This window comes from Capra hircus, chromosome 26 (genome assembly GCF_001704415.2).
Source record: "Capra hircus breed San Clemente chromosome 26, ASM170441v1, whole genome shotgun sequence".
Lineage (NCBI taxonomy): Eukaryota > Metazoa > Chordata > Mammalia > Artiodactyla > Bovidae > Capra > Capra hircus.
In genome coordinates this window covers 46154049-46176944 of record NC_030833.1, presented here as the reverse complement: position 1 = coordinate 46176944, position 22896 = coordinate 46154049, and the positions used below count along the sequence as shown (strand labels likewise).

Below are 22896 nucleotides of genomic sequence, written 5' to 3'. Positions count from 1 at the left end.
GATGATTGCAGCCATGAAATTAAAAGACGCTTACTCCTTGGAAGAAAAGTTATGACCAACCTAGATAGCATATTCAAAAGCAGAGACATTACTTTGCCAACAAAGGTCCATCTAGTCAAAGCTATGGTTTTTCCAGTAGTTATGTATGGATGTGAGAGTTGGACTGTGAAGAAAGCTGAGCGCCGAAGAATGGATGCTTTTGAACTGTGGTGTTGGAGAAGACTCTTGAGAGTCCCTTGGACTGCAAGGAGATCCAACCAGTCCATTCTAAAAGAGCTCAGTTCTAGGTGTTCTTTGAAAGGAATGATGCTATGAAACTCCAGTACTTTGGCCACCTCATGCGAAGAGTTGACTCATTGGGTTTCTGATGCTGGGAGGGATCGGGGCAGGAGGAGAAGGGGATGATGAGATGGTTGGATGGCATCACTGACTCGATGGGTGTGAGTCTGAGTGAACTCCAGGAGTTGGTGATGGACAGGGAGGCCTGGCATGCTGCAATTCATGGGGTGGCAGAGTCGGACACGACTGAGTGACTGAACTGAACTGATGATCTGTATTTCCCTTAAGAGCTTTTCAAAGTAAACAAATATAGAATAATAATCTCAGAAAAATGTTTTCAGTAACATGTCTTTAACTGATACACTTAATGTAAAGAACTTTGGGCTACTTTAAGAAAAATTTTGCCCCCAAATAGAAATCGTAAGAAATGTGTTTTGAATAAAAAGGCATGATTTTGTTAAAATAAATTAAAGCACACAACTCAGGCAGTGGTGGTATGTTCTTTACGAATGAATACCAACTTTGTAAACCCCAGGTCTCATTAATATAGTCCAGCCAACGTTTCTTCTGTACCAATCTTGAATATGTTGCTTCTGCAGCTTTTGCTACTTAAGGAAATTTCAGAGTTTAGATATATTAATAAAGGTGATTATATCAATGCTAATGGTTTTGTCCTTCCGATAGCAGAATAACTTTTGTCCCTCAAAAACAAATGTCCATCGATCTAAGCCTTCAGTTAAATCTAACTTCCAAAATTTTATATTATACTCTTTAAAGAAGGCTTAAAAACAGATTTCATATTGTTTGCAACTATTTACACAACTATTACTTTATGATCCTGACTCTTGACATGCATTTTATTAAGCCATTGATGTCAGCAAAAAATTTAATAAAACACAGCCCATATTTTGTTTTCTGTGTTATTTTAATCAATACTCCCTCTGCTGTTTTAATGGAAGAAATCCCCAAGGACATCTCTTATTACCAAATATTTACAGAGTATTTTTTTGCTATTAGAGAAGCCTTACAAAATTAAGTCAAAAGTCAAGGCAATTTAATGCATTACCTCTATTTGCACAGCTATTTCTTTTTAATCCACACTATTAATCTAAGTAGGAAAAATCCATACCTGAGGCATTTTTTTTTTCATTTTGCTAAGATAATTTCATAAAAACATCATCGTCTGGTGGTAGCTTTTGTTTTTCCACCTTTTTATTCTGAATTGTTTTATTATTTCCCATAAAAATTCAGAATTTCTCTCTCCTGTAAACCAAACAACAGAATATCAAATGCAGTCTGTCAATAAATGTGATGTAGATTTTTACCCATCTTGTTTGCTTCTCTTTCTCTGCAGGCATTCCATCTGCACTGTGTACATTGAAGTGCTTCCTCCAAATAATCAAAGCCCTCCTCGCTTCCCACAGCTAATGTATAGCCTTGAAATCAGCGAGGCCATGAGGATCGGTGCTGTTTTATTAAATCTACAGGTATGCCCCTTAGTTTACATATTAAATTCCAGCAGCAACCTTGAAGGCTAATGGGTTAATATCTGTGCAAGAAGGGAGAAAACCTCACATGTCACTTACACTCTGATGAATGACAATTCCATCTGGAAAGGAAAGTAGGGATAATATGGATGGAGGGTTTCCACAGCAAATCTATTCTATTGATTACCACTATTGAAGCACTAACGTTAGCTGGCAGGGATTAGCTGCAGTCATTACAAGAGAGAATGAAAGGATTGGAAGCATGCACTTGAATATCTTGTACTTTGCATCCAAAGAGCTTGCAGCTGACTCTTGTGTTCTGCCTTGGATTCCTTTGCCCCGGAAGGATTTATTTTTGCTGCAGTGTTCAGTATAGAAAATGACTTTAGATTCACCAACTGATGGTAGGCATTCTAATTCAGAGGCAGGCAATTTTATTTTTTGGCCATGGGAAAACCTTCTAATTGCTGTGCTTCAGTTTACTTGTTTAGATTAAGGGGGTAGATTTAGGTGATATTTTCATTCACAGTTCTTGATACTTGGGCATATGAGTTACTTGCAGAATGATAGCTTGATTTTCACAATTTATATATTCCTGGCTAAAGCATATTTGGCCAGAAAATGCTATATTTTCAACTGAACCTACAGTTTCAAGTTGGGCTACTTGTATTGTGATGATCACTGTCACTTGCCATAAAAATCATGAGTACAAGACATTGCTTTATGTACAGATATTCAGAGGACAGAGAATTTATCATCTCCTGGTGTTATATGGGAATAGCAGGAGTTGCTGACATGAGAATTCAGGAAGCTGGCCTTGAAGATTAGAAGAGGTTTTTTGTTTTTTGTTTTTTTCTTCAAATGTGATGAGTTAGGAAAATCCCAGCATTGATCTTTGTCATCAAATGAGATGACATGAGGCATCTTGCAATCTTATTTGAATACAGACACCCTGTCTCTCAAACCCTGATGATATAAAATTAAAGATTCCATAGAATGTTCACACTAGAAGAAATGCTTAAAATAATGAAACATATCAACCTCGTTTTCTAAAGCTGGGAAATGAATCTTACAGAAAGTAAATGGGGCCTAAATCAGTTGATGAAATTATCAACATTTCCAAAACAAAGCTCATTCTGTTATAGCACACACATTTTCTGAGGCTGCTAAAATTTTGGCTGGCATTACCAGATACTTCTTGTTACCTCTGCTCTTGTCTCTATGTTGTTGCTTTTTCTCTAGGTAACTAGAGAGAATTTACTTTTGTTGTTCATTTACTATAAAGACATAGGGAAATAAAATTATATAAAAGTAGATATAGTAGTAATAAGGAAATTTGGGGGGTTTTAGTAGATAAAATAGGCTTCCTTGATGGCTCAAACAATAGAGAATCTGCCTGCAATGCAGGAGACCCAGATTCGATCCCTGGTCCTAGAAGATCCCCTGGAGAATGAAAAGTCTCTCCATTCCAATATTCTTGCCTGAGTCCTTTGGACTGCAAGGAGATCAAACCAGTCAAACCTAAAGGAAATCAACTCTGAATATTCATTGGAAGGACTAATGGTGAAGCTGAAGCTACAATACTTTGGCCACCTGATACAAAGAGCCAAGTCCCTGAAAAAGACCCTGATGCTGGGAAAGATTGAGGGCAGGAGGAGAAGCTGACAGCAGAGGATGAGATAGTTGTATGACATCCCTGACTCAATGGACATGAGTTTGAGCACACTCTGGGAGATGGTGAAGGACAAGGTAGCCTGGTGTGCTGTTTAGTCTATGGGATTGCAAGCAGTCGGAAGTGACTAAGTGACTGAAGAACAATGGACAAAAGAAAAAAAAAAATCCTGTAGTTTCTTTAGGAGAAATAAAACATTTAGTTGAGTCATGTACATGATAAAATATGGAAAACCAAATATTAAATAGTTGCATTTATAGAATAATGAAAATTTTTGTTTACCTGTGATGGGAATTTATTTTGTTTAAACAAAAAGTAAAGAAAAATAAATCTTAGATTTGTAAGTTCAGGCCAAGAAATTGTACATGTTTAACATTTAAATATTTCTTGAGAATGTGCCTTTGTATAATTTAACTTTCTGTAAGTCAGATATAATTTTACTTCTACAATGGCTCTGGTTTTATTTCAAATCCCAGAAATATCTGGGAACCACAGTACAGGAGAATAATTCTGTGAGTTAAAGATGAAAAGGAGTTGGCCCTTTTCATATCTCAAATTTCTCTAGTACAAAAGCTGAGAAAATACTTGAAGTGACATTTCTATTCACCCTTTGTGCTTCTGGTACAAGTGAAAGAAAAGATGCCAATTGCAGTGGCAGTCTCTATTAGAAAGAACTAGGGTGACACCATCAAGGCATTTTTTATAAGCCGCCAACCATATACTTTTGCTCATGATCAACTGAGATTGAATTTAAACTAGTGACCTAAAAGTTGAAAAGCTCTGTCAAATTACTCTCACAAAGACTTCTAATAACAGAATGTATTAGAGGTACTTCTGGACACATTCTCGTCATTTTCACATACAGCACTGCCCGCTGCTGACTCACAGCTCAATTTAGAAAGACAGGATTTATGGAGAAATATATTTTCAAAGATAACAGAATACTGACTTCAAAATGATCTGTTTTGACTGAGGTCAAAGTGGTTTCTTTTCAGACAACAATCTTTGTTTCCCGCCCCAGCCCTTTTCCTTTCCTCTTGTAAGTATTTTCCTTTCATTCTTTCCAAAAGTTGTTTAGGAGGCTGTGATTTTCCTCAAAATAGCCTATTAAAGATATTTTGCCTAGCTGCTTTTTTGATGGCATTTCATGGAGGAAAATGTCACCAGGAGCTTTTATTTTTTCAAACTAGTTGTGCTGATCAGCGTTAGTATTAGGTGGGACTTTTTCTTCCAGAATTGGTCAGATCTTGCTCTAAAGCATGTTCCTCCTTTGTAATTCTGAACTACCAGGGAAGCCTGTGAGACTGGTGTGCTGATGCCAGAGCATACACTGGGATCCAGAAAGCAGGCTGTGCGCCTTTCTCCCCAATTTTGTATTTGGTTATGTCACATTGCTAGCTTGAAATGGCCCATGGTGGGTGTTTTTATGCCGTCAGAACTAGCAAGTGCAATGAATCGGTACCCTCCAGTCCAGATCAGTTGTTAAACTTTTGTTTACACACCATTGGATTTGGAGCAAATTTCTCAAGATTCAGATCACTAAAATGTGTTGATTCTAGCAGCTTTCTGCATCTTTGTCCCTCTGAAATTTTGATCTACTTCCATCACTTTAAAGATGAGAGCCATGCTTCCAAATGTGACTCTATATTATACTCAAATACAACAGGTCTCAGGTTTTTTTATCCATATAAAAACATTTTTTTACTTTCATATTACCCTTATAATTTATGGCTCACATTCTCATCAACTGCTTGACACATCCCTGTTACCACTAGTATAATCCTTTCTTACACATGGATTCTCCTTGTACCGTCACCATCATCATCATACTCATATAATAATAGCTATATAATGACACTTATGTGGAACTTAGTGAGGCGTGACTACTTCCAATAATCATGCACAGATGTGGGAGTTGGACTATAAACAATTCTGATCACTGAAGAATTGATACCTTTAAATTGTGGTGCTAGAGAAGATTCTTGAAAGTCCCTTGCACTGCAAGGAGATCAAACTAGTCAATCCTAAAGGAAATCAACCCTGAACATTTGTTGGATGTTGAAGCTGAAGCTCCAGTACTTTGGCCAGCTGATGAGAAGAGCTGACTTATTGGAAAAGACCCTGATGCTGGGAAAGATTGCAGGCAGGAGGGAAAGGGGATGACAGAGGCTGAGATGACTGGATGGCATCACTGACTCAATGGATGTGAGTTTGAGCAAACTCTGGGAGATGATGAAGGACAGGGAAGCCTGGTGTGCTGCAGTCCATGGGTTACAAAGAGTTGGACACGACTGAACGACTGAACAACAGTAACAACAATGAGGCAAGCACCATTTAAGTTCTTAATTGTCTCAGTAAGGACAGCCAGGTTTATATTATGCACTCACACTCAAAATTTCAACAATTTGTAATATAAAGTTTTATTTCCTACTCACACTGTGTGTCCATCATGAATCAATTCTAGCTCTGAAAAAAAAATTCTACCCCTATTCTTCATGATTTTCACTCTATTTCAGAATGGTGGAACAGCCTCTACCTGGCACAGTGTTTTTCCTCCGACAGACTGAAAAAGAGTCGCAATAAACCATATGCTGTCACATAATGCTTCTTCTGGAAGTAACACAGGACCCTTCTACCCACATTTCCTTCACCAAACCAGGTCACAATTCTGCTGGTGATTCAATTATGGCAAGGATGTATAATCCTACCACTAGAAAGTGAAGTCGCTCAGTCGTGTCCAACTCTTTGTGACCCAATGGACTGTAACCTACCAGGCATCTAAGTCCATGGAATTTTCCAGGCAAGAGTACTGGAGTGGGTTGCCATTTCCTTCTCCAGGGGATCTTCCTGAGCCAGGCATTGAACCCAGGTCTCCCGCATTGCAGGCAGGCACTTTACCTAGAGGCAGACACTAATTACATGGCTATGTCTGATGTCAAGAGCCATGACTTCTTTTGGTACAGCCTTTGCTTTCCAAGTCACTGCACACAGCAGCTTTGCTAAATGATTCATAACTGCCTAACATAATTTCCCATCCTTGCAACATGCAATAACACTTTCCTTACCACCCTTATCTTGATGTCACTGCTATTTATTATTTTGGGGAGTGTTTATTATGGTACAATCCAATTTTAAGCACTAAATTGTGAATTAGTTAAAATGTCTAGGGTTTTGTTGCCAAATTTCACATTTTATGCCAATCTCTGGTTGGTAGTGACTGCTATATTCAGTCTTCATTCTGAAACTCATGCCTCTGTCTAGAATTTTATTGATCTCTTGACTGAAGGCAATATTTGCAGTGGAAAATACAACAAAACCCAACACAGCAAAAAGCAAAACCTAGTTATTTGCTATTTCCCATCAAAGAGGAGAACACAACTGAGCAACTGAACAACCACCACCACAAAGGAATGATGCACATAATATCTATTTAATCCTTGGGATGGGAAGATCCCCTGGAGAAAGAAATGACAACCTGCTCCAGTATTCTTGCCTGGAGAATGCCATGGACAGAGGAGCCTGGTGGGAGGCAATCATGCGGTCAGAAAGAGTCAAACACCACTGAGTGACTAACACACACTCAATCTGCATATAAATTAAATAAGCAGGGTGACAATATACAGCTTTGGTATATTCCTTTCCCAAATTGGAATCAGTCCACTGTTTAATGTCTAGATCTTACTGTTGCTTCTTGACCTGCATATAGATTTCTCAGGAGGCAGGTAAGGTGGTCTGGTAGGTGGTCTGGTCTCTTTAAGATTTTTCCAAGTATGAGGTGGTCCACACAATCAAAGGCTTTAGCACAGTCAATGAAGCATATGTAGATTTTTTATGAAATTTTCCAGCTTTTTCTATGATCAAGCAGATGTTGACAATTTGATCTCTGTTTCCTCTGTCTTTTCTAAACTCAGCTTGAACATGTGAAAGTTCTCAGTTGAACCCTGGCTTAGAGAATTTTGAACATTACTTTGCTAGCTTGTGAAATAAATGCAATTGTGCAATAGTTTAAGCATTCTTTGGCATTGCCCTTCTTTGGGATTGGAAGGAAAACTAACCTTTTTCAGTTGTGTGGCCACTGCTGAGTTTTCCAAATTTGCTGGCATATTGAGTGCAGCACTTTCACAGCATCATCTTAGGATTTGAAATAGCTCAACTGGAATTCCAGCACCTCCATTAGCTTTGTTCATAGTGATGCTTCCTAAGGCCCACTTCACTTTGCATCCCAGCATGCCTGGCTCTAGGTGAGTGATCACACCATCATGGTTATCTGGGTCATTAAGGTTTTTTTTTTTTTTTTTTATAATTCTTTTATGTATTCTTGCCAACTCTTCTGAATATTTCTGTTTCTGTTAGGTCCATACTGTTTCTATCCTTTGTTATGCCCATCTTTACATGAAATGTTCCCTTGGTATCTCTAATTCTCTTGAAGAGATTTTTAGTCTTTCCCATTCTATTAATTTCCTCTATTTCTTTGCATTGGTCACTTAGGAAGGCCTTCTTATCTCTTCTTGCTATTCTTTGGAACTCTGCATTTAGATGGATATATCTTTCCTTTTCTCCTTTGCTTTTTGCTTCTCTTCTTTTCTCAGCTATTTGTAAAACCTCCTCAAGCAACCACTTTCCCTTTCTTCATTTCTTTTTCTTGAGGATGGTTTTGATCACCACCTCCTATACAGTGTAATGAACCTCCGTCCATAATTCTTCAGTCACTCTGTCTATCAAATCTAATCCCTTGAATCTATTTGTCACTTCTACTATATAATCGTAAGGTATTTGATTTAGGTCATATCTGAATGATCTAGTGATTTTCCCTACTTTCTTCAACTTAAGTCTGAATTTTGCAATAAGGAGTTCATGATCTAAGCCACAGTCAGCTCCTGATTTTTTTTTTTTTGCTGACTATATACAGCTTCTCCATCTTTGGCTGCAAACAATATAATCAGTCTGATTTCAGGATTGACCATATGATGATATCCATGTGTAGAGTCTTCTCTTGTGTTGTTGGAAGAGGGTGTTTGCTATGACTAATGCATTCTCTTGGCAAAAATCTGTTAGCCTTTACCCTGCTTCATTTTGTACTCCAAGGTCAAACTTACCTGTTCCTCCAAGTATCTCTTGACTTCCTACCTCTGCATTTCAGTCCCCTATGATCTAAAGGATCTTTTTTTTGGTGTTGGTCCTAGAAGGTCTTTTAGATGTTCATAGAAATGTTCGACTTCAGCTTCTTCAGCATTAGTGGTTGGAACAGATTTGGATTACTGCGATATTGAATGGCTTGCCTTTGAAACGAACAGGAATCATTCTGTTGTTTTTGAGATTGCGTCCAAGTACTGCGTTTTGGACTCTTTTGTTGACTATGATGGCTACTCCATTTCTTGCCCACAGTAGTAGGTATAATGGTCATTTGAATTAAATTCACCCATTCCTCTCCATTTTAGTTCACTGATTCCTAAAATTCCTTCCACACTAATTTGTTGCAATCTCAATACAGGTAATTTTTTAAATTTAAATTTATTTATTTTAATTGGAGGCTAATTACTTTACAATATTGTATTGGTTTTGCCATACATCAACGTGAATCCACCATGGGTGTACACATTTTCCCCATCCTGAACTCCCCTCCCACTTCCCTCCCCGTATATTTTCCCTCTCCATGTTTTCTTTTTTAAAAAAATATTTATTTTTAGTTGGAGGATAATTGCTTTACAATGTTGTGTTGGTTTCTGCTGTACATAATTGTGAATCAACCATAAGTATTCTTTCCCTCTTTAGTCACCCTCCCACCCTGCTCCCCCATCACCCCTCTAGGTTGTCGTAGAGCACTGGATTGAACTCCCCGTGTTATACAGCAACTTACCACTATCTGTTTCACATATAGTAATATATAGGTTTCAAAGTTACTCTCTCAATTTGACCCCCAGTCCTTCCCCTGTTGTGTCCATAAGCACATTCTCTATGTCTGTATCTCTATTCTTGCCATGCAGACAGGTTCATCAGTACTATTTTATAGATTCCATATATATGTTTAATATAAAGTATTTATTTTTCTCTTTCTGACTTGTTTCACTGTGTGCAACAGACTCTAGTTCTTTTCCCTCAGTTCAACTGACTCAGATTTGTTCCTTTTTGTGGCTGAATAATATTCCATCATATATATGTACTGCTTTCTTTGTCCATTCATCTTTTGATGGACATATAGGTTGTTCCCATGTCCGGGCTATTGTATATAGTGCTGCAATGAACATTGGGGTTCATGTGTCTTTTGAATATTGGTTTTCTCAGGGTATTTGTCCAGGAGTGGGATTGCTGGGTCATACAGTATTTTTGGGTTTGTTTTTTTTTCCCCTATTTTTTCAAAGGAATCTCCATATTGTTCTCCATAGTGGCTATATCAATTTACATTACCACAACTGTGCAGGAGGGCTCCCTTTTCTCCACAGCCTCTACAGCATTTATTGTTTGTAGATTTTTTTGATTATATCCATTCTGACTGTGGTCTGGCCAATTAGGTCAGTTTTGATTGCTTCATTGTAGTTTTGATTTGCATTTCTCTAGTAATGAATGATTGGAGAAGGCAATGGCACCCCACTCCAGTACTCTTGCCTGGAAAATCCCATGGGGTCACTAAGAGTCGGACACGACTGAGCGACTTCCCTTTCATTTCTCACTTTCATGCATTGGAGAAGGCAACGGCAACCCACTCCAGTGTTCTTGCCTGGAGGATCCCAGGGACGGGGGAGCCTGGTGGGCTGCCGTCTATGGGGTCACACAGAGTCGGACACGACTGAAGCGACTCAGCAGCAGCAGTGATGAGCGATGAGCATCTTTTCCTGTACTTGTTGGCCATGTGTATGTTTTCTTTGGAGGAATGTCTGTTTAGGTCTTCTGCCCATTTGCTGACTGAGTTGTTTGTTTTTCTAATATTGAGATACTGAGCTGCTTCTCTATCCTTTCTATTCCCACATTAGAGGAAATTTGAAAGGAAGATAAATGAATAAGAGATCCCATTCACCTCATTCTAAGTCCCCAGAACCAAAATTTGTTTTAAAATGAAGAAAAATGCATCATACAATAAAAATGAGGCAGTTTTTCTAAGTAAGAGTTATATATTTAATTGAGACATTATTGATGAAGTCAGCTACATGCCAGAAATGGAAGTGATCAGTGCAGTAGCCTGACAGCAGCCTGTAAGAAATAAAACCAGTTAATTTACCACCCAAGAATTAAGATTCCTTATTCTGAATATAAAGAAAAATGAAGTCTTAATTATTGTACCTACAATGAAAGTACAGGAGAAGAAAATATTTAGTAGATACCATGGAGGTGCAGACCTGTAGCATTTGGCATTTAAAGCCATCAACTCTGAATCTGCCTCCTTTTACTCCTGGATTTCTAGTTATCATGCTCTCCTGCATTACTAGGTGAGTAAAGTGATGAAGTATATTATTCTCAAGGCCTTGACATTGTTTCTAACATGTGGTTATTCAAGAGGGAAAACCCAGTTCCTTCCATGCTTCTACAATAATCAAAATATCCATTTTCAGCAGTAAGATTACACCTGCCTGTAGAGAACAGATGTTAGTTATGAACAAGTTTTGAATCAAATGATCCATTTACCTATTGTCGGTAAGGAAGTCCTTCAGGAAAGTTCAACTACCCTTTGCAAACATATATGGGAAACAGAGTAAAGATATATCCCTCTTTGCACACAATATGTTGCTGTAAGGGTGAAGTTTTGAAATTAGAGGAAAATAAGTGCTGGCAATTGTTCATTGATTAAAATATCTTTATCCCTGTCTTTTTTTTTTTTTTTTTTTGCTACTAATTCTCTTATTTACACATGGACTTACTTCTGAAAATGAATGGTGGTAGAAAAATAAGTGACTTGAAGTGATACTGATTTTTTCAGTACTTTTCCAGTGCTGATTTTTTTTCAAAAATAAAGAACAGATATAGTGGAGCACAGACTGACAAAACAGCCTCTGGGCAAAGTAGCCTATATGGCTGGTAAACTGAGATGGTTTTTATATTTTAAAAGTTTTTTTCATAAAATATAAACAAAAATGAAATTAGAAAACAAAAAAATATATACAGAGAAGTCACATGTAGCCTTATAAATATTTTAATAACTTTTTAAGGAGGGGAAAAGGATTCTGACCCTTATAATATACAATTGAGTACCATGGACAGGGAGCACGTGTATACCTGTGGTGGATTCATGTTGATGTATAGCAAAATCAATACAATATTGTAAAGTAATTAACCTCCAAATAAAATAAATAAATTTGTATTAAAAAATAAAAAATAATAAAAACAAATGAAACAGGAGAGCAAATTAACAAAAAGTCCATTATGTTTAAATAAATGTGAATATCTAAAAAATAAAAAAAGTAAAAAATATTTTGCACTCTTAAAATGAAGTATATTAAATTAAAATAGGAGTCATTTAATTAAGCTATGTCAAAATTCTCTGTTATCTGTTCTGAGTCTCACATTAACTAGTTGAAAACAGGAGCGATATTAGTTATTAAGGTATAGTTCATACATATATGTGTGTGTGTATTAAGTCAATACATTGCTGTTGTTGTTCAGTCACCCAGTCATGTCCAACTCTTTGCGACCCCATGGATGGCAGCACTCCAGGCCTCCCTGTCCCTCACCATCTCCCAGAGTTTGCCCAAGTTCACCTTCATTGTATTGGTGATGCTGTCCAACCGTCTCATCCTCTGATGCCCTCTTCTCATTCTACCCTCAACCTTTCCCAGCATCAGGGACTTTTCTGTTGAGTGAACTCTTTATATCAGATGACCAAAATACTGGAGTTTCAGTTTCAGCATCCAGTCTTTCCAATGAGTATTCAGGGTTGATTTCCCTTAAGATTGACTGGTTTGATCTCCTTGCCGTCCAAGGGATTCTCAGGAGTCTTCTCCAGCACCACAGTTCAAAGACAACATGAACTAAGGATTAACTTATTCTTTGATATAATCAAAAGACAGAATTTTAAGAGCTTGGGAAACAGGAGGGAAGTGTTGTCTTTTGGATAGCAAAGCGGAGATTAAATGAGACAGCATGTAAGCATGTTGATTGCATAGATCAGTGCCTAAAATGCAAAAAAAAAAAAAAAAAGTAGTTCTTTTTATTTTTATTCCTAATCTCCAGAAGAACAAACACTGCCTTTTTTTTGTTTGTTTTTTTCTTTTTCAGTTAACTAGATTTAAGACTTTAAAGGTGAACAAGATGGTACTGGGCACTTGGAATAATGGATAGAACAGTGAACTATCAACTATACAGTAATGTATATATTACCAAACTTGTCTTCTGGACCCATGCTGGGGTCTTAGTCCAGCTTAGACCCCTTGTCTTGGCCAAGGAGATTATTTTTTCAATTGAATTGGCATAACCAATAAAGAAAACAAAGCTGAGATTGGAACATCACAAGCTTTTCAATGACCAAAGAATGGAGAAGGGGAAATCAGTTTTTAAATCAACTTCTCAAGCCAATTTGAGCAGAGCCACCTTATATATTGAAGGGTCAAGGTAAAAGGGAGGGGACTGGAAAGAGTGGGAGGAATATTCCCAATTTATCCAAGAATAGGAGTGTAGTTTGGATCTGGAACTGAGGCAATAATCCTTTTTAGTCCTTGTGTGGCTTTTCCACTTGTCATGGCAATTGAAAACTGTCCTGGCACTAATGGGTGTGTCAATTACCACACTAATGTATTACAGTGAGCATATAATGAGACTCAAAGTCTACTGAAAGTGAGCCTTCCTGCATTTCAGGGCTAACTGACTCTGAACAGTTCTGACTTTTCTCTTTGCAGCTTCCTCCTGAAACTTAGATAAGAGAAATTGATTTCCATTCAAGGGGGTTGTAGGGAAACAGCCTTGGCAACAGATGTAATCCAAGGAATATATTCAATTACTTTATTATTTTGTTTGTTCTTCCATTGAGAAAGAATGATCATTTGTGTTTTAGAGAACACAGTGACACTTAGAAAGCCCAAGAGATATGTGGTTAAGAGGTCAACATTAATAGTAATAGCATCAACATTAATTCTAATTGAATGCAATTATCAGGCAGAAACTACACCAATCACTTAAAAGCTTCCTCATCTTTTATAGTCTCAGCAAAGCAATGACTTTTCCAATGTTGAACACAGCCCTGTTGCAGAGTGGGCATTCCATCTCTTCTGATCTAGAAGCTGTGTGCTATTATTCATTATTCTATTCTGCCTTTCCTAGAGACTGAAGTTCATTTATTTCTCTCAGTTGTACCCAGACTTGAAAACAATCCCCTTAAGAGCAGAGTAAATCTACCCACAAGGCTAATCACTCTTTCTGTGCTAAGGTTGCTTGATCAGCCTTAATTTTACTTTCTTGCAGTTACTTCTTGATTCTTTACAAAAGTGAAGGAAAATATGTAATGTCTGTTGACACTGGAGAAACTTAATTTAGCCACTGCTTTAAACTTCTGGCTCCACTTATCAGTGATCTCTGATGGCCTCTGGCATGTTGAGCCATTTCCTGCAGCACCCCGCCCCACTCCGCCCCGGCTTCTCCTTCCTGAAGTCTGAAAAGCAGGTAAAACAGCTCAGACATACTTAGCAGGAAAAAACCTAGAAAGTGGTGTGAAGTACATGAGAAAGCAAGATACTGCCATCTCTGATCATCTGAGGAAAAATATATATATACATTTTACTAATGAAATTGCTTGGTTAAGCAAAAGATGGTGTTTGTTCAGCTTGCAGCATGCATTTATTTACTTGCCATCTTTTTTTTTTTTATTTACTCATTTTAAAAATAGTTTCAGAAAGCTGTAGAACTTAAACTCTGTGCCTCAAAGAATTAGTATATTTTTCTTCCTGAAGGAAAATTCCCGCTGCCTTAATGTCACTGCAGAATTAATCCATTTCTAGAAAAAATGAGTGAAATGCAAGCCATCATACAGCAGGGCTTCCCTGGTGGCTCAGTGGTAAAGAATCGGCCTGCAAGTGCAGGAGAGACGGAGTTCAGTCCCTGGGTCAGGAAGACACCCTGGAGAAGGAAACGGAAACCCACTCCAGTATTCTTGCCTGGGAAATTCCATGGACAGAGGAGCCTGGTGGACTACAGTCCATGGGGTCACAAATAATCAGACACGATTTAGCAACTAAACACCACAATGACTACATTAATACACCATATTAATATTATTTTTCATATTAATTTTCATATTGTTATTCATATTAATTAATCCATCATATGAGAGATAGTTATTTGTTTTTCTGATATCTTTGAACTGTTCTAGAAGTTTCAAGAGTTTTTTTTCCTTTTATTGACGAATATTTCTTATAAAATAGGATATATTTTCCCCTGAAGATGATGTAGGAATTTATGATTCATGAATGTTTTACAGCCAAATGTGTGTGAATCATAGACCCTATACAATTTCATTTATATTATGGGGATCATTTTGGATATGTCATCTGGAGATTTGCTTTTCTGTCATCAAAGAAGCTCTTTTTTTAAACATTAACATGTCAGTGTATAGATTGACATTGCAGATTGTATTGAAAGACATTCTATTTAGTAGGTTGCTCTGATTTTGCCAAGTGTGAGGAATAAAATCATTCATTTTCCTCTGTATTTTTTACTTCATATAGTGGGAAATACATTGTTTCATCTTTCCTCCTAATATTAATAGATTTCAGATAACTCTTTCACCATTAACATTATCTCAAAAGAAAAGTGTCACAGAAGCTTAAATACATTGAACACTGATATTGATTACCCAATTTCAAGTATAATTTATAGTTTATACTGAAGATACATAGATAGATAGGAGATTGTAAGATACATATTTTAGAGAGAAAGAGATGTCTCAATGCCAAGCAATCAGCTTTTACAAAAATTAAATATGATTTGTAGTGCAAATTTTTCTCCTTTAAAGCAGATGTTCTGATATGTCTAAGTTTCAAAAAAACGTTTGCTGTCCTTGAAACTATGGTATGTGTATTATCTAGGGATGATTTTTCATCTCTAGGCATGCGAAGTTGCCAAAAGTGAGGAAAATGTATTTTTTAATGTATTCTGCATTCACATATGTATCTTCCTCTTCCCAAAGAATCACTTAGCTTCCTGTAAATCTTCCATAGACGATAATATGCTCACAGGCGTAAAGCCAGAGAAGTGTCAGGAGGTAAGGGAAAGGAGAACTCCAGGTCTTATATATTTAAACAGTTATTTTCTATCATTTTTCTTTGTGCCTTCCTAGTTTAAGAAATAAATAAACATGATAAAAAATATATAAGATTTTCTGCAGAATATAATGTAGGTTATGACTTGAACTTATATTTTCGATAGAGTTAGACTTTACTTTTTTTCTGACTTAAACAGTCTCTAACAGAAAGTAATGTACATAGGAAATGAGTAAAAATTACCTAATTTTCCTCCCAAAGAGGACTGGTGTCTTATAAAACTTGATACAGTATAAGAAATAAGGCCATATTATCAAGTTCTTTTGAAAGCAGTTCATGACGTAACATAAATGAATCAGATGAAATAGTCTTTTTCTGATACCACTGACCATTAAGCAAAGGTGCTGTGGCTGGTGGGACAGGTGGGACAGATGATCTGTGGTTTTTATTCAGCCTGGAGACAGAGTCACTGGCCAGGAGAACAGCTTTATTTTGGTAACTCTCTTACTCCATATTTTCATCAAACACTTGGATGAAGACTTTTACAACCTCTAATCACACCATCTACCAATCTTTTCACCTTATTCCTATGTTCTGTTTTTAATCTTGCAATTAAAATGTAACACTCCTTCCTATCTCAACCATTTCCTTAACTTGAATACTGTATCAGTGCTTCTAAAGCCTCTGTAATGAAGGATGCATTTAAATAAATTATTAGAAAAAAAAAAAAGTAAAACAGCAAAGAATGCAGCCTTTTTAAAAAAGAACTATTAGATTCAACACATAGTAAATCACCCTGGCACAACACTTTACATTTTACTAAACTACTCTAAATTTTATGGTGGAGAAATTCATTCGACATTTCTTGTATTGTCACGATCCACAATAACTACTTTAAAGAATGGCACAGTTCAACGGAACATGATTTGAATATCACTCAGGATGGGCTACAGTTTGCAAGGCCCAGTGCAAAATAAAACCGCAATACCTCTTAAGTGCCGCCCTCTGTGTTGATCCTGAAAGCACTCTGCTAGATCATGTCCACACTGGCCTGCTCAAGGACACTGTTCAGGAATCATATTTTTAACTTGCTGCATCATAAGAATCTCTTAACTCTATCTGATCATTTCCACCAGCATAAAAATATGTTACTATATAACCAAATTAAAGACAAAGCAAGAACAACAAAATGCCTTTGACTCCATAGACTACTCTAGCCCCTTATCTATTTCTGTGTTTCCCTTCCCTGCAAAAAATTCTCAAACATGTTATCCGTATTTGCCTGGAGAAAGTCTTGGTCATTTCCTTTCTATTCTCTCTTGACCTCATTTTAATCACAATTTTAATCACACCAATCCAAAGATAATGGCTCTTTTTGTAGTCTCAGTGCTCATTTTCACAAATAATTCCTCATCTTACTCTATCCATCAATAAAATGTGATAGAATTAATATTTCCATTATTATGTAAAAACTTATTTTGATTTCCAGTAAAATAGTCTCCTGGGATTTTCCCCCAATTCTCCTGACTGCTGTATCCCAGTCTATTTTGATGGTTCCTTTTCATTTCCCTGACTCTTAAAATACGGCATGTGTCAAGGCTCAAGTTTTCATCTCTTCTTTTTCTATGTACAGATATCTAAGATGATCTCATGTGTTCTAGTGGGTTTAAATTGTTATATGCTCATAAATTATAATTCATAGCTCTAGTTTAGCTCACTGCTCTAAAACTCTAGACCCATGTCCAACTGTGAGGTCTATATATGCATATATATGATATCTTATATATATATTTAATATCCTATATATATATATAGGATATTAAACAAGCATCTGTCTTAGGCTGAGTTTCCAGAGAAGCAGACTTAGAGATAACGTTTCCCTTGTAAGATATTTATTAGTAATTGTTTTGTAATCAACTCCTTTGGAAAGGGGAGAAAGAAAGAAGACTTAAATTTAGGGAGATTTTGAACTTCAATGCAGTCACAATAACTGACTCCCTACAAAGCTCTAGAACCAAGATAGTCCTTTACATTAAGGTAGGTCTTTTATAAACGTGCTTGAGTAAGTCAGATGCAGTTTGCCTCAGAAAGCAACTTGACCTTGGCAAGGAAGCTCTCTTCAGAAAAGGCATTCTTGGAAAATAAGATAATAAAAGACACACTTATAGGCACATACACATTTTCATTGTTATTGTTTAGTTACTATGTTGTGTTCAACTCTTTTGTGACCCCATGGACTGTAGCCCACCAGGCTTCTTTGTCCATAGAATTTCCCAGGCAAAAGTACTGGGAGTGGGTAGCTATTCCCTTCTCCAGGGGACCTTCCTGACCCAGGGATCGAGCCCACATCTCCTATATTAGCTGGAAGATTTCTTTCCACTGAACCTCAAGGGAAGTCATGCATATATATACAGATATATGTATGGATTTATATGTTTTTCTTGTGTGTATGCATGTGTGTAACAATCATTTTGCTGTCGGCAGAAATTAACACAGCATTGTAAATCATTTTCACTTTATTAAAAAAAAAGTAAAAAAAGGCCTTCTCTGAATAGAAGGCCTCTCTGTAGGCAACATTTCCAACATATAGTGGAATATTATTTCTTTGAATGGGAAATTGGGAGGCATATCACACTGCTATCACAGCATCTCAAAATTAATGCATTCTGTACTCAACACCTTGTACTTACTCCCCCTAATTCCAAGCAAATAATTGATCCTCTTTCATTTTTTCCCTTCTTAGTAAATTGAAACCTCAGATGTCCAAGACCTCAGGCCAAAACCCTTCAAATCATCTCTGATTTTTCTCTTTCTCCATATCCATCTCTTCTATCCAGTCAATACTAAAATATCTCATTTCGCTATTTCTTACCGCTCTTACTGCTTTGTTTCTGATACTGCTGCTGCTGCTGCTGCTAAGTCGCTTCAGTCGTGTCTGACTCTGTGCGACCCCATAGACGGCAGCCCACCAGGCTCCCCCATCCCTGGGATTCTCCAGGCAAGGACACTGGAGTGGGTTTCCATTGCCTTCTCCAGTGCATGAAAGTGAAAAGTGAAAGGGAAGTCGCTCAGCCATGCCCGACTCTTAGAGACCCCATGGACTGCAGCCTACCAGGCTCCTCTGTCTATGGGATTTTCCAGGCAAGAGTAATGGAGTGGGGTGCCATTGCCTTCCTAATACTAGTCACCAACAAATTTTGCCCAGATTATTGCAACAGATTTCTACTGGATTTTAATCTCACTCCTCTTTGGTCTATTACTCATGCAAAAGTCAGAGTAATTATTTGAAAAACTACATAAAATAGGTTCACTTCTTTGTGAACATCCTCCAGTGGATACCCAAGTCACCTAGAATTAAAGACAATGTCCCTATGACACCTACCTGATCTGATCCCCTACTTCTCATCATCTCAGCAATTCTAATCTGGCCTCATCGACCTCCTTGCACACTGCCTGACTCCTGCCTCAGGGTCCATTCGCTTAATATTTCTATTGTCTGAAGTTCTCTTTTCCCAGACATGCATATTTTTTTCCCTTCCTGTATGTTTCTGTCTGCTTCTTCCTTAGCAAAATGGTCTTCCTGGACCTAATTATAGAAAATAAAAATAACTATCTTACTGTGCTTCATACCAACTTTACCCTCCTTGCTTTTGCCCTAGGTGCCCTCTTATGTATTTTGTTACTGTGCCAAATGTTGCATTAGGTTCACAGTGACAGACTCTATTTTATTCACTACTGTATCCTCAGTAGCTAGAACAGTGCTTGGAATATATACTATGCTATCCATAAACATCTGTTGAGTGCCAGGTGGATCTGATTTCAAGGAAGGCCTGAACCAAGGTTTCAGAAAAAGGTCATCAGTATTTTTGCCCATCTTTCTGTTGGTTAGCTCTGTATAGACTTTATTTTCAGACAGCCTGTTATTAGGACAGAGAGGTGACAAAACAATCATTTTATTCTTGATTAAATCTGAAATGAAGACTTGGGATAATACAGTCTTAAGATGAATTAAAGGGAAGTAAATGAATGGAGAGTCTTCTGAAAGAAAAGAGGGTGATGTGATGAAATGTAGTACATACAGATCCCCTAGAAATTCCCAAAATATTAAAACTTTTTTTGAAACTGCTTGTATATATTTAGACAAATTTCAAGAAGATTCATTTTAACATTTCCTCTAGAGATTTTTTTTTTTTTTGTGGGGGTGGTTCCAATAATTTTATGCCTTTACAAATGGTTTACTGCTGTGGTTTTCTAAACTAAGATGTCAGTGGTAGAGTAATGCAGAATTAACCAGCCTACGATCTTAGTAGTGTTGAGACTGGAAAACACTGACTTAGAGGAATATGTTCACCAAAGCAATAAGGCAGAATATGAGATCTTTATCTTTAATGGAATTTTATGGACAACCGTAAAAGCGTTGTGTGTAGTTATAAAGCCAGGTCTGATCAAGAGACATTTCAAGTTGACATTTAGTCCCTATTTACAACTGTATTTCTAATCTTTACACTTATTTCTATCATGTCTCTTCTTAAAGCCATGGAGGACTATCTAGATAACAGTCAGTTGGCCTCTTTTAATTGAATTTGTGGAAAAGGTGACGACCTATATTCATCAACTTGTTTTTGTAGACAATTTTTTAACAATAGTTTAAGACTATAGTAGAAAGTGATTTTCATTTACTTCATTCCAGGAGACTATTGTATGATCCAAAGAAAAGTTTGCAATTTCTAAATCTGCTTGATAAAGCAGGGTTTTGTTTGTCTGTTTGTTTGTTGGCTTCTTATTTTTCCTTTTAATTAACCAGAAGTAACCAATTTGCTCTTCCTAAAAGTTAAATTTAAAAAGTCTACTTTGAAATCCGGAAATGAATGTGGAATACTGGTTTGGGCAAATATTTGAAAGCCACTGGTATTTTAATAGCAGTAATCAGCACTACCTTTAGTAGCTTGGCGATAAATGAGTCACTGTGCTGTTTCTTAAATAAACCTCAGAGTTTATTGCATGTCTTGAAGCTGTTGCTTCACATACTGGTAACTATTGTTGATTAAAGCTTAAGTTTATAAATGCTATTGTTTTCCTGAAGTTTTGATAAATAGGAACAAAAACAGTGTTACTAAGGTATACTCAATAAACAGCTTATAGGTGTCAATTTTCTAGAAGAAACAACAGAAGACCCAATTTATGTTGAGAAGTGTTGATGATGATTCTATGCCTAACTACCAGGAACTGGTTGATTTAGAGCTAAAAAATAATTATTTTAGGTTAAAAAAAAAGAACATTTGCATTAGAATAGTTACTTAAGAAAACTGAAGAATGCAATATCTCTTGTTCTAGTTTTGAATACTTTCTATTTCCCATGGATTCACAAAAGCCCATAACAGTTTTAAAAAAAGTAAAGAAAAACAGTTTACATGTTTCTATGTTCTCAACTCACACACCTGCCTCACACAAACAAAAGAAGAAAAAAAAATAGTTTAAAAAATTTCACGTTAAGAGATGTTTTAGGGCTTCCCTGGTGACTCAGTGGTAAAGAATCCACCTACCAATGCCCAGATTTGATCCCTGATCCGGGAAGATCCCACGTGCCACAGAGCATCGAAGACTGTCCACTGCAACTGTTGAGCCTGAATGCCACAACCACTGAAGTGCAAGCCCGAGAGCCTGAGCTCCGCAGCAAGAGAAGCCACCACAATGAGAAACCCACACACTGCAGCAGAGAGGAGCCCTTGCTTGCTGCAACTAGAGAAAAGTCTATGCAGAAACAAAGACCCAGCACAAAGACCCAGAAACAAAGACCCAGCACAGTCAAAAAATAATTAAAAAAGAAACATCTTTCAAACATAGAGGCAGAATTATTTAACAATAAAAATTAGCTTTGAAACAGCTTTATTTCCTACCACCTATCCCAACATAAAAGTAGTTCAGTTTTAATTTTGATAACAAAATAGACAGACCAGTAAAATTTGATTGCCACTATAATTCCCCTAACTTAAACTGTATGTGCTGGGTGATTTTAAATCAGAGGTCACCTTTGTGAGTAAAAATAGGTGATAAAAACAGCAAGTGGAAAAGCCCCAGATATTTATGCTTCCTTTTTCTTTGTTTTGATTGATTTGTATAATTAATATGTGTATATTCATAAGTGCAATCATATCTACACATTACATTAGTTTCTTTTTATGCAGCTTATAAAAATTTTTTTCTATTTTGGCTTTATTTCTCATTCTCTGTTTTCTTTACCCCAATTAGCTCTTTGGCACTTCCAGATCATATAGCTCATTTTAACTGATCTGTGTCTTGATATTTTTTTCCATCATATCCTGAAAAGAGAAAGTGAAAGTGAAGTCGCTCAGTCATGTCTGACTCTTTGCGACCCCCTGGACTGTAGCCTACCAGATTCCACTGTCCATGGTATTTTCCAGGCAAGAATACTGGAGTGGGTTGTCACTTCCTTCTCCAGGAAATCTTCTAGACCCAGGGATTGAACTTGAGTCTCCTGCATTGTAGGCAGATGCTTTACCGTCTGAGCCACCAGGGAAGTCATATCATGGTCATATATAATTGAAGCACAAATGTGTGTATGTATATGTTTATATATTCACACATAAACTACAGCCATGATACACATATGTGTGTTATTTTTGGAAATAATGAAATGAGCTTTCGACATTGTTATATTTTGCCTGGTAGAAACTACAGGATTCATTGGTGACTGGATGTAGAAAGAAGACTTAACAATGGATGTTAATATATAGCATGAGGAAGTATTAATAGAAGGGTTAATTTTCCGTTAACCAGAATCAAAAGAATGTCCAAGAAATTTGGTCATGTTAAATTTGAAATGTCTTTTGGCATCTAATTAAAGCTATTAAGTAAGCAGTTGAGTGTGATTTTAGAGAAAAGGTATGGACTACAAATATACATTTGAAGTCTTGAGCTTTTTAAATACCATGTAAAACTTTGAGATTGCATGAGGTTCTTAAGGGAGTGAATGTATAAGACATTCAAAGATTGATTTTAAGTTTCTGAGGATAAGAGGACCAAGAATAGAGATCCAGAAAAACATATGTCTGGGAATTAAGGGAAAAAAGTGTATCAAGAAGTGAGAAATCAGTTGTGTCTAATGCTACTGTCAGATTAAATGAAAATTAAGTAAACAAAACTAAGAAACAAGCAAATCAAGGATTGTGAATTGATCAGTGAATTTGCTAGTAATGAATTTATTTGATGATGTTGAAAAGAGCAGTTTCAGTGCAGTAATTAAGGGAGGGTTAAAGGTATA

The 22896-nt window shown here is 36.8% G+C and overlaps 1 protein-coding gene across 10 annotated transcripts in view; it reads left to right on the top strand.

The window, feature by feature from the left end:
* Positions 1 to 22896, top strand: part of PCDH15 (protocadherin related 15) — a 910832-nt gene that overhangs the window by 556033 nt on the left and 331903 nt on the right. For 9 of the 10 annotated variants that reach the window (XM_018041648.1, XM_018041647.1, XM_005698156.2 and 6 more), the window contains one exon: positions 1634 to 1766. The exons of the other annotated variant lie outside the window; for it this stretch is intronic. In XM_018041648.1, the coding sequence (XP_017897137.1) occupies positions 1634 to 1766 (133 nt within the window). The remainder of the gene's footprint in view (positions 1 to 1633; positions 1767 to 22896) is intronic. 10 annotated transcript variants of the gene reach the window in all.